Below are 15,885 nucleotides of genomic sequence, written 5' to 3'. Positions count from 1 at the left end.
CAGCCGAATTCTCTGATCAGGCTGAGATTGTCTCACTATATCTCTGTCTTCTCCTTATTCAAAGTTCAATCTTCACCGTCTTCCCATCCCCTAAGAAGTTTACTTATCTCTTTGACCGAAAATGACGGACCAGGTCGGCTTCGGCTTTCAAGCTGACGTCGTGAGCACCGCATCGCTTTCCCACATGCTCACAGGAAGAGTGCTGAAAGCTTTAAGCGACGGCGGAGTCGACACGTATGCCGTCGCCGCCGCCTTCTGGCTCGGGGCCAAAGTCCCCGTTCGATCATCTTTGTCGGACACGGTTCATTCCCACGTATCCCGGCGCTGCGGCATGCAGTCAGTTCTGTCCAAAGCCCTGAGCATCGGTTGGGGTCATTCGGTTCCTGTGGTCGAGATGACGCGCACCCGAGCCGGCACGAACGCGCTCCTCGTTATCGGGTCTCTATCGACTGGCACTCCTCCTTTCCAAGCTGCGCAGTGCCTTTCCCAACTTCTCTCCGTGTACGGCCTAGGAGCAGAAATGCTACCCAGCGTTGATGTCCTCAAAGGACTTGTGGCATATCTGGCACCGTTCGTCCACGACCTCGGGTTCCCAAAAGTTCTCCAGCACATTGACAGCACTGCGGCGAGATACTTCGAGACCAGTCGTAGTTTCGGACCTGGCGAGAGAGGAGCAAAGGAAGAATCTCGCCGTAACAAGGTTTTTGGACAACTTAGGAGAATGGGTAGCGCCGAAAACCTTGCTAAAGCAATCAAACAACTGGTCTTTACCGCAGAGAGAGGACAGAGTCATTACATGATCCTCAACGTACGTGGATCGTGGCTTCCAGCTTTTGCGAGTCACATACTCGGAATGTCCGTTGAGTTGCGTCATGGCGATACAATACTTTGGGCTTGCGGTGGAGGCCAGGGAAATGTGATTTTTCAGTTGGAGAGCGATCACACGGCGAACCATTTCTCGGTGTCTTCGAGCCCGCAGTCCTTGCACATCGTTCCCGAAGCATCTGACTGGAAGGAAAACAATCAAAGGGTCAAGATCGACTATCTCCTTGAAGAGACCTTAGAGTATCAAATCGCCAGATGGTCTCACCTCGACACCGAGCTGTCCCCGGCAATTCATCACGCAATCCGAATGCTTTCAATGGACCTTCTCGATAAAACGAGAATAACGTTGTTTCCAAGACCAGAATTTGATCATAGTCATGCTGGATTCTTAATGAATGGCAACTTTGACAATAGACGTGCCTTGGAAGATGTCCTTGCCATTATGCGCGTTGAATCGCCAACGACGAAACGCTTGGGGCTCCCTCGGAAAGTGGAGGGATTCTCAACCATGGGCCCGGCAACACATGGTCTCGCATACCTGAAGGAAGGCTCATTGAAGAGAGTTTTGGGCATGTGCCGTTATCACTACGACAGCATTGCCGACAGTAACGTGGACTTCGCCGAAGACTGTGGACTCGGCCAATGTCCTTGCGAGTGTATTGGCAGGCTTATACACGGGGTTTCAAGTACCGCAGTCGCATTAACACGTTGTAGGTTCAACCCCTCTGAGCTACGTGTGCAAGGGAACATTCTGTCAGGAGACACTATAACTGCGTGGAGTTGGAGCTGTCTCTCAATCGGACGAGACACTCTCCGTCCCCATCGGTGTCGGAATGTTGTGAGCGGATACAGCGCAACCCATGATGAATTTTTTGATCATCTCGGCCGCTTAATCTGCTTTAACTACTCTGACACCTGGCTGAAAACGGATGAACTCCATTTAGTGGCTGGTAGAAAACGTCACATCGTTGGGTTGTCAGGCGGCGCTCACACGATCTACTACTCATGCATCATGCAGAACGATGCTTTCGATGAACTTGGACGAATGATCCAAATCTCCGGCGGGCTCGCTTCGGTGGGAGGTGCGTTTCGCAACATCATAATTGAGCCAGCAGAACCCCTCCCTGAGTTCGCCTCAAGAAATGTTCCGGAGAGGCTCTCGGATCCGTCCTTACTTGTTGGAGGCTCACTTCTTCAGCCCCATCATCGGCCCTCTTTGACAAATCTGATCATGGACGTATCCGTCAACGAATCGTCCATCTTGCTTCAGCTGGCAACGTTGAACGATATGTTGCCGAGAACATCAATTGGAGCGAGCTTCGTGGAAAGCATTAGTGTTTTCCTGTCTTTGTGGGCTGTTCCATCATGCTTCCATGCGAAAGATGCAGTTTACGACATTCAAGACGATATGGAGGTCGCGGTCGATGGTTTCCACGTCGCACGAATAGTCCATCAAGACATCAAGGCAGAAGTGTTGGTATTTGCGCTAACAGGTAACAAGCTCGAGCAACTCCTGACATGCGGGGCACTGAGCAAGATGCTGCCGTTGGGACCATCGCTGGTTGGACGAGGAAGCTGTGACCAATGTTGTGGTGTGCTTCAACTTTTCAGTTGTTTGAGATGCAGCATACGTCTATCGAGACAACCTGATAAGAATATCGGACTGCCGTGCGTCGTGATGGGCGGCTAGGTCTTGACTGGTGTTGTCTCAAGGTATGCTTCCTTGGAGCCCAAATAGAGGTGTTGAAACTGACGAGAACTTTTAAGAAACCCACGGACCCAGCTAGTAGACTGGAGTAAAAGCTTCCTCCCGGTCCCTTTTGCTCGCCTTGTACCGCCTTCCGGTGCCGTAATCAAGCCGCAACTGCCTCCTTCACGCCTGACTGGGCGTTGTTTTCGGAGCAAACTTAACTGGAGGCGGGTCGGCATCTTCAACCTTGACCATTGAAGGACTCGTTCCGACCCCGTTTCGGACAATTGCCGCCAAAAGAGCACCCCGCAGGCTGTCCCCGAACATTTCCGGACCCACCAAGTCGTGATTGCGGGGGAGTTGAGTGGTGCGACTTGAAAGCGTGGATCGCAAAGGGAACTTTCTCTCAACTTACCCAACTTCTCAATTTTCATCCGCCAAATTGTTTTCTCAAAACCAACCGATCACTAGAAGTTCCACACGCAGCCTTCAAAAATGGAAACGTTTATCAAATCTCGCGAAACCCGCCCTCAACTAATACAAACTCTTCTTGCGGCCCTCCCTCCCCTGGATCCTTCGCTCGAAGAGTTCCGCGACGTGGCTACTCTTCCTGATGGCTACAAGATCGACCTCCAAGTCGTGCGCCGTCGCGGTGTAAACGAAGCCAACGGCGGAAAGCCACTAATTCTCCTGTGGCCCGGCGGTGGCTTCATCGTTGCGGGCGTCGAGCCAACAACCCGGCCTGCTCGCGAATTCGCCCTGGAATTTGACGCTGTTGTCGTCAACGCAACTTACCGCTTGGCGCCCGAGCACAAGTTTCCTCAAGCCGTCATGGACGGCTGGGAGACTGCCAAATGGCTTGCCAAGAACGCCAGCCGCTACGGCGCAGACATCACCAAGGGTTTCGTGATCGGTGGCTGGTCTGCAGGAGGAAACATCTCTGCAGTCGTCGCACAGAGATCCGGCGTTGAAGGTCTTGGTATCACCGGTGTGATGCTGGGTATCCCGCTCATTTTCAGCAAAGATATCGTCCCCGAGAAGTACGCTTCAGAATGGACTTCTCGAGAAGACAACGCAACGTGGAGTGCGACGTTTACAACGGAAGTTATTGAATCCGTAAAGCATGCGTATGATGCGGATGTCAAATCGAAATGGTACTCGCCCATCAACGACCCTGAGGCGATTCCGAAGTCTCCCAAGGCATATATCCATGTCGGCGACAGAGATCCTTTGAGAGATGATGGGTTGATTTATGCCAAGGTTTTGCAGGATAACGGGGTTGAAGTAAGGATGGACAACTACCTGGACTGGGGCCACCAAGGCTGGACTATCTTTGCGCCCAAGGAGGTTCCCGCGGAATTAGCGTCAAACACAATGAAGGGAATGAAATGGTTATTGGGCAGGGAATAGCATTTAGGGGTTTGCGTCTAGCAAGGCCAAATTTGGGTTCCAACATACCTCATGTAAAAGCACGGTGGTAACATCAACATAATTCAGACACCATTTTCTCTAAGAAAATCTGCCATTTAGCACCAGTGTACTGTAAAACTCTTTGCGGTGATTGGAATGATACCGTGACAGAGACGTATCTAGAGCACATATGCTCTTCCAAACCCAAGTGAGTTGACAATACAGGAACTTGAGGACATCCCGATGACTGGTGAAGTCAAGTACTATGGCGATTGCCATATCCATTCTTGGTGACCGTCTACAACATGCACCTCTGTTCACAGTGATGGAACTCAGGCTCGGGGCTGGATATTCATCACAATGTCTTCGAACTGGAGCTTGGTTATAATGCCGCGAGTTGAGAGGAACACGATTGCCGTGCACGTTCACAAGAACTACCACTTCAACCTCACGGTTCCCTTTTAAAAAACAATTCATAGATCCACAAGTATGTCTTCTGGAGGCAGAACCCCTATTTACTACTCCCGCCCTACTAACCCTCCTTGGCAAGATCCCAAGGGTGGAAGGGGATCTCTGAGCCATGGCGGCCATGGCAACGACAAGGGAGGAAGCAGTAGTGGTGGAAACAGCGGCAACACTGGAGGTAACACCGGCGGCGGCGGCGGCGGCAACAAGAAGTAAAGTCTACAGAGCATTGTCGCGTGTGAATTGTAACGCAGAATAACCTCTTCAGCAAGCACACAGATCGAGTATTTCAGTAGCACAGAGATTCAGGAAGTAGTTCAATAATTCATATCGCTGTTACTTATTAATTCCATGGCCATTCCTCTAAGGTACTCATACGTCATCACATACATGCCCTAACACTCCCATCAATTCCTCTGACCGTAAGGCGACGTCATTCCCACGGTCTCCTCCTCCGCCTGCGCATCAAGTCTGTTGTATCCTCTCTCATTGTCTCCGAAACCGGGGTGCGTGCCCTGACCGTACGGAACCGACTCGTTGGCAGTGGCGTCCTTCTCCTTCTTGTTCTTGTTCTTCTTCATGAACATCTTCTTGATCTTCTTTGTGGTCTTCTTCACGGCTTTCTTGATCCACTTCGTCGGGTCGAAGCCGCCGTTGTTGTTGCTGCCGTTGCCGCTGCCATCGTCCTTGCCACTGCCGGAGCCTCCTTTACGCTTCCGTCGGCAGCAGCAGCAACAGCAGAGACCGAGGACGCCGACGAAGACCAGAACGCAGACGATGATGATGGCCATCACCGTGCCGGGCATGTGGAGACCTCCATCGCCGTCGTCGTCGCCATCGCGGGCGGAGAGGAGGTGACGCAGGGGTTCGCTGTAGATGGCAGGCATTGTGAACCGTGCTCGAGATCGGTGGGTTGAGGTTGGTTTGGTAATGTGGTGGAACTGTTGGTTGGGGGCCGATGTGCTGATTATGTCCGCGACTTGGGGGCTTCGTTCTTGAACGAGTGTGTATTAGGTAGCGATTGACTTTTAAGTATTGGTATGTATGTTGACTGAGGTTGTAGTAGGTTTGCTCAAATACAGGACATCCCAACTTGTTAAATACAGGAGACTCACGACTTCATCAAAAACAATTCTACATATGCCGGGTCAGTGTGGCTTGGCGGTTCCATAACGTCCTTCATTTAAGAGATGCTATTAATGTCCCTGCGGCGATGCTTAAAGTGGTCGGCTCTCCCGATCGTTGGCTGTTGTTGCGGTAAACTGACTCGTAGCAGCAATTTAAGCCCCATAAGGCTCGCGGTAAAGACGTCGGGGTTCCCGCAACAGCACTATGCGACCCCTGTCTACCTGAAAATTTGTTGTCCATTTCCTTGCTGGCTTCGCGGCAGTTTGGAAAGGCAGCGAGCGATATTCTCGACGGCACACGCTATGTTGTCAGAAATAAGGATTGGTCTAGCTGTTGGCGCAGTCTGGACTCCGCAAAAGCATGGACGGGGCCAAACCGATTGGTGTTCCCTCACTGCCTTTTGCTATCAGATGAACTGTGGAGAGAATGAGCCCCAGTAGAAAGCCTCTTCGTTAGGTTTAGAGTCAAGATTGACTGCAGGTTTCCGGTGGTTCACCCTGAGATGACTGGACATGGGTTGCGTTATGCAATCAGATTTTGAAAAAAACTGGCCGGCGGGATAAAGGCGACTGCTTCCCACTTCCCGACACCTTCACATGATTGATCAGATAATCGTCATCAATTGCTCATAAAACTGTTCTCCCTACTCTGAGCTCTGCCGACATAGAGCGCCACGAAGCAACGAATGCCGATCAGGTTGACGATACCACCTTGGTGTTTGCCCTGTTGTTGTACGAAGCACGCGTCTGTCCATCAGCAACCTTCCAGCGGAGCTACATTTTCGCCTGAATACTGCCGATGTCCATTCTTGGAGGAATTTCTGAACCATAGAAATGATTCCACGAAGATCGGATCATGTGATAGTCATGGTAGCCACCTAGAACTTCGTCAATGGCGTCAGAAAGCGGACATTCCTCGGCAGCTTCGCGAAGCTATCACCGCCCCTCAGCCCGAACCATCGAAACTTCCACCTCTCAAGTGTGATGAATCGACCATCTTCGGGCCTTCTCTTCAATAGTGAGGTTGTCGTGAAGTCGAGCAGCCACCCAGCTCGACAAGTCATCTGATCGGCAGGGCGGGATGCCACCTCGACTCCGCCGAACTCCGCCTCAAGCATGTGTCGGGTGTCATTCCTGCAGGAGTTTGACAGGAGCACAACTTGGCAGGAAGCGACGTCAAGGGCCTTCAAGGTCTCGGCCAACTCGATCTTGGAGGGGTAATGCGGCCACACAACGGCCCTTTTCACCCCGCGCTGGTTTCCGGTTGGAGATATGACAGCCGGCACTAAGAGAACTCTCTACCCCGCCATCACCTGCATGTCATTTGGGGATGCCCCCGGACTTCCACTCCGAGTTTAGATCCGGGGAAACACGTGCGGGTAGGCCCGTCTCGGTTGGAGGTACTTCGGCGCTGCTTGTGATGATGGCCGGTGGGAGCACCTCGACTTGGACTCGCAGAGTGGCATCGTGTGGTGGTGATGGTTCACGATGGCACGAGGGTCTGCGGAGAAATTGAGTATAAATTCAACGTTATTGCCTCATACTCATGAGATGGCCTTCCGACTGCAGACGTCCATCAGACGCCCGATCTCTTGATTTGCACCTCGTCTTCGTGCCCTCAATTATATCAGTCTTTACCTGGACTTTGCTAAGATGAAGTTCTGGACAACTCTGGCTGTCTCCAGCCTCCTTGGCTCCGTCTATGGCCATGGATACCTGACAATCCCTTCCAGTCGCACCCGTCTCGGCCACGAGGTATAGCCCGCAACTAGTCTAAGCATACTATCATCTGAAACTAACTGCCAAAGGCTGGCATAGATACCTGTCCTGAATGCACCATCCGCGAGCCCGTGTCTGCTTGGCCAGACCTCACCGCCGCAACCGTAGGCCGTAGCGGACCTTGCGGCTACAATGCCCGCGTCAGTGTCGACTACAACCAGCCCTCTACCAACTGGGGAAACTCTCCCGTGGCCACATACACGAGGGGTCAAGTTGTAGACGTCCAGTGGTGCGTCGACAACAACGGCGACCACGGCGGCATGTTCAGCTACCGCATCTGCCAGGACCAAGCCCTCGTCGACAAGTTCCTCACACCAGGATACATCCCCACAGACGATGAGAAGCAAGCGGCTGAGAACTGCTTCCAAGCCGGCACTTTGCCCTGCACTGATGTCTCTGGACAGACCTGCAACTACAGCCCCGACTGCACATCGGGACAGGCGTGCTGGAGGAACGACTGGTTCACCTGCAACGCATTCCAGGCAGACAGCCGCAGGGCATGCCAGGGAGTCGACAACTCAGCCCTTGGGTCTTGCTACACCTCTATCGCAGGCGGCTACACCGTCACGAAGAAGATCAAGATCCCAGACTACGTCTCGAATCACACTCTCTTGTCCCTGCGCTGGAACTCCTTCCAAACCGGCCAGGTCTACCTCACCTGCGCCGACATCGCCATCTCCGGCAACGGGGGTAGCAACCCGGTGACCTCAACGCGCACCACCAGCGCCGCGGCCACAGCGACGAGCGGCAGCTGCACGGCCGCGAGCAGTGTCGCCGTCACCTTCAACGAGCTCGTCACGACGGTGCCGGGTCAGACGATCAAGGTTGCCGGGTCAATTGCGGCGCTGGGTGACTGGAATGCGGCCTCGGCCCCGGCGTTGTCGGCGTCGCAGTACACGAGCTCGAACCCGTTGTGGACTTACACGGTGACGCTGCCGGCCGGGACGACGTTCCAGTACAAGTTCATCAATGTGGCCTCAAGCGGAACCGTGACTTGGGAGAGTGACCCGAACCGGTCCTACACTGTGCCGACGGGATGCGCGACTGCCGTGACTGTCAGTAGCAATTGGAAGTGAGAAATGTAGGGGGTTGTGCGGGCAAGTTCTCCTTTTTGATGGAAGCAAAGTTCGCTGTCTGATGTGGAATCGATACATTACTGGGACGATTAAGTTATCAGCGGGAGGGTTCATTTGCTTCAACCTGTACATACCTAGCTTACCCTATTGTTCATACCTGCTTTGTAAGAACGCAGCTCAAACATGAAGTTTCCTTTTCTCTGCAAATACTCCCAAAGCTGGTCTCTGCAGCCTATATAGTATGGAAAAGCAGGCGAAGTCACAGCATACGTCTTACACGTGTCTCTTGCAACTCCACGAAAGCCTCAACAGGCAGTCGTTTCCACTAGCTCAGCGCCCTTGCAGGGTCGTCGTGGCACTGCAACGTCCTTTCTGCAGCCCGTGCTGCTCAGCCCTGACAGGGGATCGATAGAGATCGGTGGTTCCCGTCTCGCTTGAGTCCTTGAATTTTGGGGAATTTTGGGGGCGGAGTCGTGCTGCCTGCAGCGGAAAACATTGCTTCTTCTTCCCCTCACTGAATCCTTCATGAGGCCTCACTAGACTAAGAGAGTCTTCTCACTCTCGTTCAGAGCATAGAGGCAATCCTCAACTATCCTGAACATTGAAACTTTCCACAACGCTGTCCAAGGTCTATACCCCACGTTTGCCACAGATCGGCGAATGAGCAACACGGTGAAAAGCTGGCGGCCTGAATCCTATTGACAAGCTTTGGGCTCCAGCGGCTCTTCTGCCTTGCGCTGTCGCGGCACTCTTCCCGTCCTAGTGCTTACGCTGCTAACCTCATTGGCCTCTCTGTCTGATAAACCCCAGCTGCGAAGCTACGCGATCCGTTCCACGCAGGCAGCAGCGGCCTCAGCGAGGGACTTTGCATCAGTCGATTTTCAAACGAAACACTGCGTTTCGCTGGAAACACCGTGAACATGGGTGACTCACTGCCACACAAGAGGCATCAACAACCCCTGATGAGGCAGCCACTGGGGAAATGTCAGCCGCCTGGCGCTTAGCTGGCGCGTTCGCCATTGACAGGAATAATGCTATGGGGTTTTTACACTTTCGTTCCGTATGTGGCCCATTGCGATGAAGAGATAAATACGTCTGAGGCACCCTTCAGAGATCTTTCTTGTCTTGGATCATCAGCACCCGAATCATCTCGTTCATTCCGAGAAACACACTTCAGACACAATGGCGCCCAGCACAATTGAGGCCTTGGGCCTGACTATGATGGATGACACCACAACCACCAAGGAGACCAACGGCACATCAGAGACCAAAACCACGAACGGTCACACAACAAACGGCGAGACTACTACAAACGGCGAGGCCCCCAAGGACAACGAAGCCAAGTCCGGCGATGAGCCGTCAACAGAGGCAGCTTCCGATGAGAAGGATGAGGAGGACGATAAGCCCAAGGAGCCTCTCGCCCCTACCGGCTCCATCTCTTCCACCAAGAACATCTACGCATCCCCCAAAGACAGTGATGGCAACTGGACTTGGGTTGACAAGTACCCCGAAGACGTCCACGAGGCCGCCGAGAACGAGGAGACGGCCCAGTATGCCGTCGTAGTCCGCAACGTCAAGTCTTCAGACTCTCGCAAGAAGCTCGAGGCCCACTCCATCGTCATCCAGTCTCCCTGGCTCAAGACCGCCCTGGGCGAGATCCTCGACGGCTACACCGGCGTCGCTTGCGAGCTTGAGCGCCTTGAGTTCGATGCCCCCTTTCACCCCTTCGTACACCGCTGGACCGAGCTCTGCAAGTACATGAAGAAGCCCAGCCTGGACGACAAGACCAAGGAGCACCTCAAGATCCTGTACGACATCCTCCAGTACGAGATCGGCGACGCGATCAAGGTGTTCGAGGACTACGTTGCCAAGGGCGTCATCACCTTCGAGCACCTCTGGATGATCTTCCAGCCTGGCGCCATCGTGCTCTCCGCCCACAAGGGCCCCTTGTCCGCCTTCGAGCTCGAGGAGACCGAGTACAAGGCCACGCAGTGCGGCAAGTACCTTGAGCTGTCCGCCGACTGCGTCGACTACGGCGGCAAGACCTTCGGCCGCTACGGCGAGAGCATCAAGGTCCCCGAGTTCCTCGGCACCAAGAAGATCACCGGCCTCAACGCGTACCCGTGGGCCTTCCACCCCGAGAAGGACAAGGTCCGCCAGGGCCTCATCCGCCGCGGCCAGATCTTCGAGGAGCTTGCGGGCCACCACTACAAGCAGTACTCCGGCACGGCCATCACCTGGGACCGCGAGGGCAACGAGGTCCCGATCCAGGTCGACGGGCGCATCGTTGTCGACATCAGCTCCTTCAACCGCTACAGCCCCTACTACCCGCGCTACCTCGACGACTGGTCGGCCAAGGACCTCGAGGCGCTGCAGGCGTGGAAGCGCTCGCATGGCCTCGGTAAGGACGGCAATCTGAAGCTGACGCCGTACCACCAGATGCTCGCGCGTTCGAGAACGCGCGGCTACTCTTTGAAGCTGAAGAAGTGGCTCGACTTCTTCGTCGAGACGGTAGACGAGATTACCTGGAACACCAACGCCTTCGATAAGCTCGTCCTGCCCGAGGACCAAAAGGAGCTCATCCTCGCTTTCTCCGAGTCGCAGCTTGAAGGCTCGTCCTTTGACGACGTCATCTCGGGCAAGGGCAAGGGTATTATCTGCCTCCTCTCCGGTCCTCCTGGTGTCGGCAAGACCCTGACCGCCGAAGCCGTCGCCGAGAACCTTAAGGTCCCTCTCCACACCCTCAGTTCTGGCGACCTCGGCTCCCAGCCTTGGGAAGTCGAGAACGGCCTCTCGCGCATCCTTGAGCTCGTCGCCCGCTGGAACGCCATCCTCCTCCTCGACGAGTGCGACGTCTTCCTCGAAGCTCGTTCGACGCACGACCTCGAGAGGAACAAGGTTGTATCCATCTTCCTGCGCACGCTCGAGTACTACGAGGGCATCCTCTTCATGACCACGAACCGCGTTGACAACATCGACCTGGCGTTCCAGTCGCGCATCCACGTCTCGCTCGAGTACCCCGACCTGACGGTCGACTCGCGCCGCCAGATCTGGCGCAACTTCCTCGAGGGCGCAACGCTGAAGAGCGAGGTCACGGATGAGGATCTGGATGACTTTGCCACCCTTTCGCTTAACGGTCGCCAGATAAAGAACATTCTCAAGACGTCGCAGCTGCTTGCGGCAAGGAAGAAGAGCACGCTCAAGCGTAGCTTCATTGACACCGTGCTGAACATCGAGAATCGGCGCCCTGGTGGTCGTCAATAAAGAGCTGAAATTTTAGCTTGTATGGTTTGGGTGCCATCGGATGGGTCAATTGGACTGGAAAAGCCCCAACTTGAGAGCCATCGTATGCGGAGTTACGGTTTCGGGTTGCTGGAAGTTATGACGATTCAATGAAATAAATATGATGATTGCGACCGCTATTACTTTTTTATAACCCTATTGTGATACACCTCAACATTTGATGAGTCCTGCTATTTAGGCGAGTTCCTATCTGACTCCTTTTGTGTCTCATGCTCTTATTGTTATTGCTGTCCTTATCGTTGTTGTCGTCCCTGTTGTCCTCAGGCTTATCATTCTCGTCGTGCTCGTTGCCACTATTCCTCCACGTGGCAAAGCTTATCATCATTGTTCATAATTATTACGTTTATTGAATGCTGAGTGGCATTATTGAGCTGAGGTAAATGAGGGCGTCACAAGTTGGCTTCTCGCCTTTTCTCCAAACCGCCGGGTATTCCAAACTCCTTATCCCTATGCCAGAAGACGAAGCAACAACCATCCTTACCAATCACGTTTTGATGATCTCAGCGGCGCGAAGAATACCACGCGCCGTCTTAGACACCCACTCCTCAGCTACGGTGAGGTTACCATCTCCGTACTGCACGCCCTCAGTAATGCCTGGGAACAGGACGGCAGCATATCCGGTATCCAGGCCTGGGGCAGTGACCACATGCTTGAAGAACTCTCGGTTGGGCAGGCCTCCCTGACTGATAAAGCCACGTTGGAAGTCACGGTACTTGTGGTTCACCACAGTAATCAGGTCTGTATTGTTGGTCGTCACTGCAAGTTGCTCCAAGGCCTTCACCTCCTCGGTCCGTTTGGCGAACTCTTCAATGGCATCGGATAATTCAGACAAGTCAAGCTCCTGGCCCTCAGAAGCGACGAATTCCGTCAAATCTTCGAGGTAAGAGCTGAGTTCTGAGGCGTAGTTCGGCAGGTCAATTGGCAGGATCTCGTCGTCCGCCAAATGGTAGGCGAGAAGGGCAAGATATTGACCGATCGCCGCGTGAACCAGGAAGCCAGGATCACCAAACTTGGACATCCAGGCGTAGCTATCATAGTTAGAATGATAATGCCAAATTGGATCTGTTGCGCCGCCGCCGGAGCCAACGTCAAGCTGTTAACGTTGTCAGTATCGTCATACGCGTGAGCCGGGTCCGGAGTCGGCACCGGGGGTTGGCCCCACTTACCGAGCTGATGCCCTTGTGCAGGAAGGCAGTGTAGTCACTGCCACTTCCCAGTGGCTCTACAAGACCGCCGGACGCTTCTTCCCACGCATCGTAGAGACTGATGTTGAAACCGCCGAAGTTGGGGTAGATAACCTTCTTGAAGGTATCGGTGGCAAGTGTATGCAACTCGGGCGTAGCTGCTAGATTAGGACGAGGACCCGAAACGGCCACGTCGATGTTCAAATAGGCGACGGCGCTCTCAGTCAGCCAGTTTACGTTGTCCTCAACCCATTCCGTGCTTCCGATGAGGCCGTACTCCTCAGCATCCCAGGAAGCGATGACACTAAACACAATTAGCGAAAGAACCGACGTAGGCGGAAAGACACTTGCATATTTCTCCTCGGGACCCAGCCCTTGGAGCGCAAGACTCCAATTGCCTTGGTGAATTCGACGAGGATAGCGGAGCCAGAGTTTGGGTCTCCGTTGCCACCGATCATCCAGGTATCGCGGTGGTTACCGATGACGATGGTCTCATCAGGGTTGGTGCCGTTGATGTGGCCAATGACGTTCCAAATTGGAGTGATTTTTCCTTCCATGAAGTTGTCAAGGTGAAGCGTGACTCCTGGGGCGGGACCAGTGCTGTAATCAGCATCCAAGCTTCCCGCCCAAATTGTACGGTTGACTTCGTCTGGGGTGGATCCAAATCCGTTCAAAGCCTGCAGCAGAGGCTCGGCGGAGGCATAGGAGATGGGGATGGAAGGAATCTTGGGCGTGACGGGAGAGATGTCAGCGCGGTCAACTCCCTCGTGTGATGCGTAGCCCGGCGTGGTCGGATCGCCGGGGTTCGTGGAAAGGAATAGGACGGAACCCTTTTGAACGGCGCTTGGGTTTCTGGCAGGACCATCTGCAAAGCCAATTGTCAGTATCTTTTCGACGACGCGTTCGAGGTTGCCATACTGGGATAAGATTCATAGCCATTGGCGACGGTAATGTTGCCATCGTCAGCTGGATCTGTGAAGATCACGGCGCCGATCATGCCATGATCCTGCGCATTCTTGACTTTCAGGCCTCGGAAGAGTCCACCGTATCTGGCCAGCGCAATCTTGCCTTCGAGCTCAACACCAAGCTCGACTAGGCGATCGAAGTCTGCTTGAGAACCTCGTCTTGTCCAACAGTCAGCACAGCTCCATAATGACTCGAATAGCAGACTACTTACCCGACATAGACATATTCGCCCGTAACATCTCCAGACGCCGAGTACCCATGGAAAGTAGGCTGGTTATCGGGTCGGCCCGTCACATCGTCCTCTTCCAAGACGTCCTCATCGAGCCTGACATCTTCCGTCGAGCCATTGGCGTATGTTATCTGTAGCGAAGCATGCACCGGGTAGCTCAGGTAGACGTGGTATTCGTTGAGATGCGCATCGAAGCCGTTCTTATTCCACTGCTCCGCAGTCCACTCGGCGGCTTCTTTGCCAAGACCCGCGAGCTTGACTTGGTGGCCGTAGTAGTCGGACCACTCGTCAATGGTGACGTTGTCGAACGCGTTTACGAGGATAGTCTCTTCTTCAGTCAATACTGGGGGCCATTGGTCGTCCGCGCGCTTGGTGATCCGCTTGCGATGGGTGTGTCGCTGTTCGAGAAGCAAGTCGCGCTGGCAGGCCAGGACCACAGCCGCGGATGCCAGGGCAATTGAGATTTGGCTGCGCATGTTGGGCAGTGGTGGCACAAGCTTGATTGAGACTCAATTGTGAGAACATCAGAAGTGATCCTCTCGGCGTCGGCCGGAGGGGTAGACGCAGGAGGAGAGGCTTTTATACCTACTCGACAGATAAGAGGAGCCTGCATGCCCGGGCAAACTCATCGCGGATTGATAATGGGCTTGAGGAAAGGCCATCTGGGTGCTCAATTGATTGGAGGGACGTCGAGCTTGCCTGGACACGTTCCACCGCCCACGAACGGCCAGTAAGGCCGGTGATGCCATTGCTCCACGGCGTTGGCAAATACTCGGCAAGAATACCTGGTACCTTGGTAGGAAGTGGCGCAAGCCACAAGTAACACAGAATTTTACATACAGGTATCTACCTGAGCAAGAACACAGACGGCAAGCTCGTCTGCATGTCTCTCGCAGTTAAACAACAAGACGGAAGTCGTCATTCTGCCTGAAAAGTCTCGGCATTTGGAGAAGGTACAGCAAGCTAGTGGTGTTCATGCGGGCAGGCGTGGAGCTTTCCAACGTTCCGGGCGACGTGAACAAGAAACCAAGCAGTGATGCGGCGTAGAAAAGCGGCTTGCAGAGCTCGGAACAGTTGGAACAGCGGTCGACCTGCCTTGTTCGTGCTAGAAGATGCATGCTGCCAAGAGCCTCTGGCGGGGTAGCTCCGTTCATCGAGGATAAGCTGATGGCACACAAGGACTTTTGGTGCAAGACGTGGAGGTTGACCCCTCCCCCGCCATCCAATGCCGTATATCTGTGTGCCCCGACCCCGCGATGCCTCTGGCTCGGTTTTGCTCGGGTCGCCCACCGCATGATTCCATTCACACCATCATCCCACGCGTTCCGGTGACGAGGCATCGGCGAGGGAGTTCGTCATCTACTTGAGGCCTGTCAAAATCGGCTTGGCGACACTACGCAATTCTCAATAAGTCTTTCGACGCCGATTTTCCTTCCCAGATCATTGGTTGGAGTACCGAAGATGGCGTGGTTGCTGTCCGAACTGTCCACTTGGATGGGTTTCTCAATACTTCCTTCAGCTTACACGTTAGGCATCTTTACTCGATTAAGAGTTGACAACAGGTCTAGACGATCTTGCATACAGTCGTACGCAAAATAGACTCTGCATCATATCCGGGAGCAGACAGCCACTGCTTATCTCTCGGTGCATCAGTCGGCAGCGTCGGAAACAGGTTCAAGCCGAGGCCGCTTCTTGGCACTACTTGCAGCCGAACTGCTCAGATCCACCATCTGAGGTAGTCTCCAGTGATCCAAGACTCCAGCGGTCTGAGGCCTTTAAAATCCAGTAACTTCGGGCCCTGTCCCCACTCCGTTCTATACTCCGGGGCCAC

At 53.9% G+C, this 15,885-nt stretch overlaps 6 protein-coding genes across 6 annotated transcripts; 4 read left to right on the top strand and 2 right to left on the bottom strand.

Annotated features, from left to right (window-relative positions):
- Positions 1 to 121: 121 nt before the first annotated feature.
- On the top strand, positions 122 to 2,515 carry CGCS363_v003439 (uncharacterized protein; the record flags this gene model as incomplete). The annotated part of the gene is made up of 1 exon (XM_036635288.1): positions 122 to 2,515. One exon carries the CDS (start codon positions 122 to 124, stop codon positions 2,513 to 2,515), a length of 2,394 nt encoding a protein of 797 aa, XP_036500033.1.
- Positions 2,516 to 3,010: 495 nt separating this feature from the next.
- Positions 3,011 to 3,925, top strand: CGCS363_v003438 (AB hydrolase superfamily protein; the record flags this gene model as incomplete). Its single annotated transcript, XM_036635287.1, has 1 exon — positions 3,011 to 3,925. One exon carries the CDS (start codon positions 3,011 to 3,013, stop codon positions 3,923 to 3,925), a length of 915 nt encoding a protein of 304 aa, XP_036500032.1.
- An 872-nt stretch (positions 3,926 to 4,797) lies between these two features.
- Positions 4,798 to 5,277, bottom strand: CGCS363_v003437 (uncharacterized protein; the record flags this gene model as incomplete). Its single annotated transcript, XM_036635286.1, has 1 exon — positions 4,798 to 5,277. The coding sequence occupies one exon, from the start codon at positions 5,275 to 5,277 to the stop codon at positions 4,798 to 4,800; it is 480 nt and encodes a 159-aa protein (XP_036500039.1).
- A 1,893-nt stretch (positions 5,278 to 7,170) lies between these two features.
- On the top strand, positions 7,171 to 8,372 carry gla-1-1 (Glucoamylase; the record flags this gene model as incomplete). The annotated part of the gene is made up of 2 exons (XM_036635285.1): positions 7,171 to 7,272; positions 7,326 to 8,372. 2 exons carry the CDS (start codon positions 7,171 to 7,173, stop codon positions 8,370 to 8,372), a joined length of 1,149 nt encoding a protein of 382 aa, XP_036500038.1.
- Positions 8,373 to 9,554: 1,182 nt separating this feature from the next.
- ftsH-2 (ATP-dependent zinc metalloprotease FtsH) lies at positions 9,555 to 11,636 on the top strand (the record flags this gene model as incomplete). The annotated part of the gene is made up of 1 exon (XM_036635284.1): positions 9,555 to 11,636. The coding sequence occupies one exon, from the start codon at positions 9,555 to 9,557 to the stop codon at positions 11,634 to 11,636; it is 2,082 nt and encodes a 693-aa protein (XP_036500041.1).
- Positions 11,637 to 12,159: 523 nt separating this feature from the next.
- CGCS363_v003434 (putative glutamate carboxypeptidase) lies at positions 12,160 to 14,530 on the bottom strand (the record flags this gene model as incomplete). Its single annotated transcript, XM_036635283.1, has 5 exons — positions 12,160 to 12,768; positions 12,842 to 13,163; positions 13,187 to 13,724; positions 13,778 to 13,983; positions 14,037 to 14,530. 5 exons carry the CDS (start codon positions 14,528 to 14,530, stop codon positions 12,160 to 12,162), a joined length of 2,169 nt encoding a protein of 722 aa, XP_036500040.1.
- Positions 14,531 to 15,885: the final 1,355 nt, after the last annotated feature.

Source organism: Colletotrichum siamense (genome assembly GCF_013390195.1).
Source record: "Colletotrichum siamense strain Cg363 chromosome Unknown KSG_Cg363_contig02, whole genome shotgun sequence".
NCBI classification, from domain to species: domain Eukaryota; kingdom Fungi; phylum Ascomycota; class Sordariomycetes; order Glomerellales; family Glomerellaceae; genus Colletotrichum; species Colletotrichum siamense.
The sequence above is the reverse complement of the archived record's forward strand: the minus strand, read 5'-3'. Positions and strand labels throughout refer to the sequence as shown.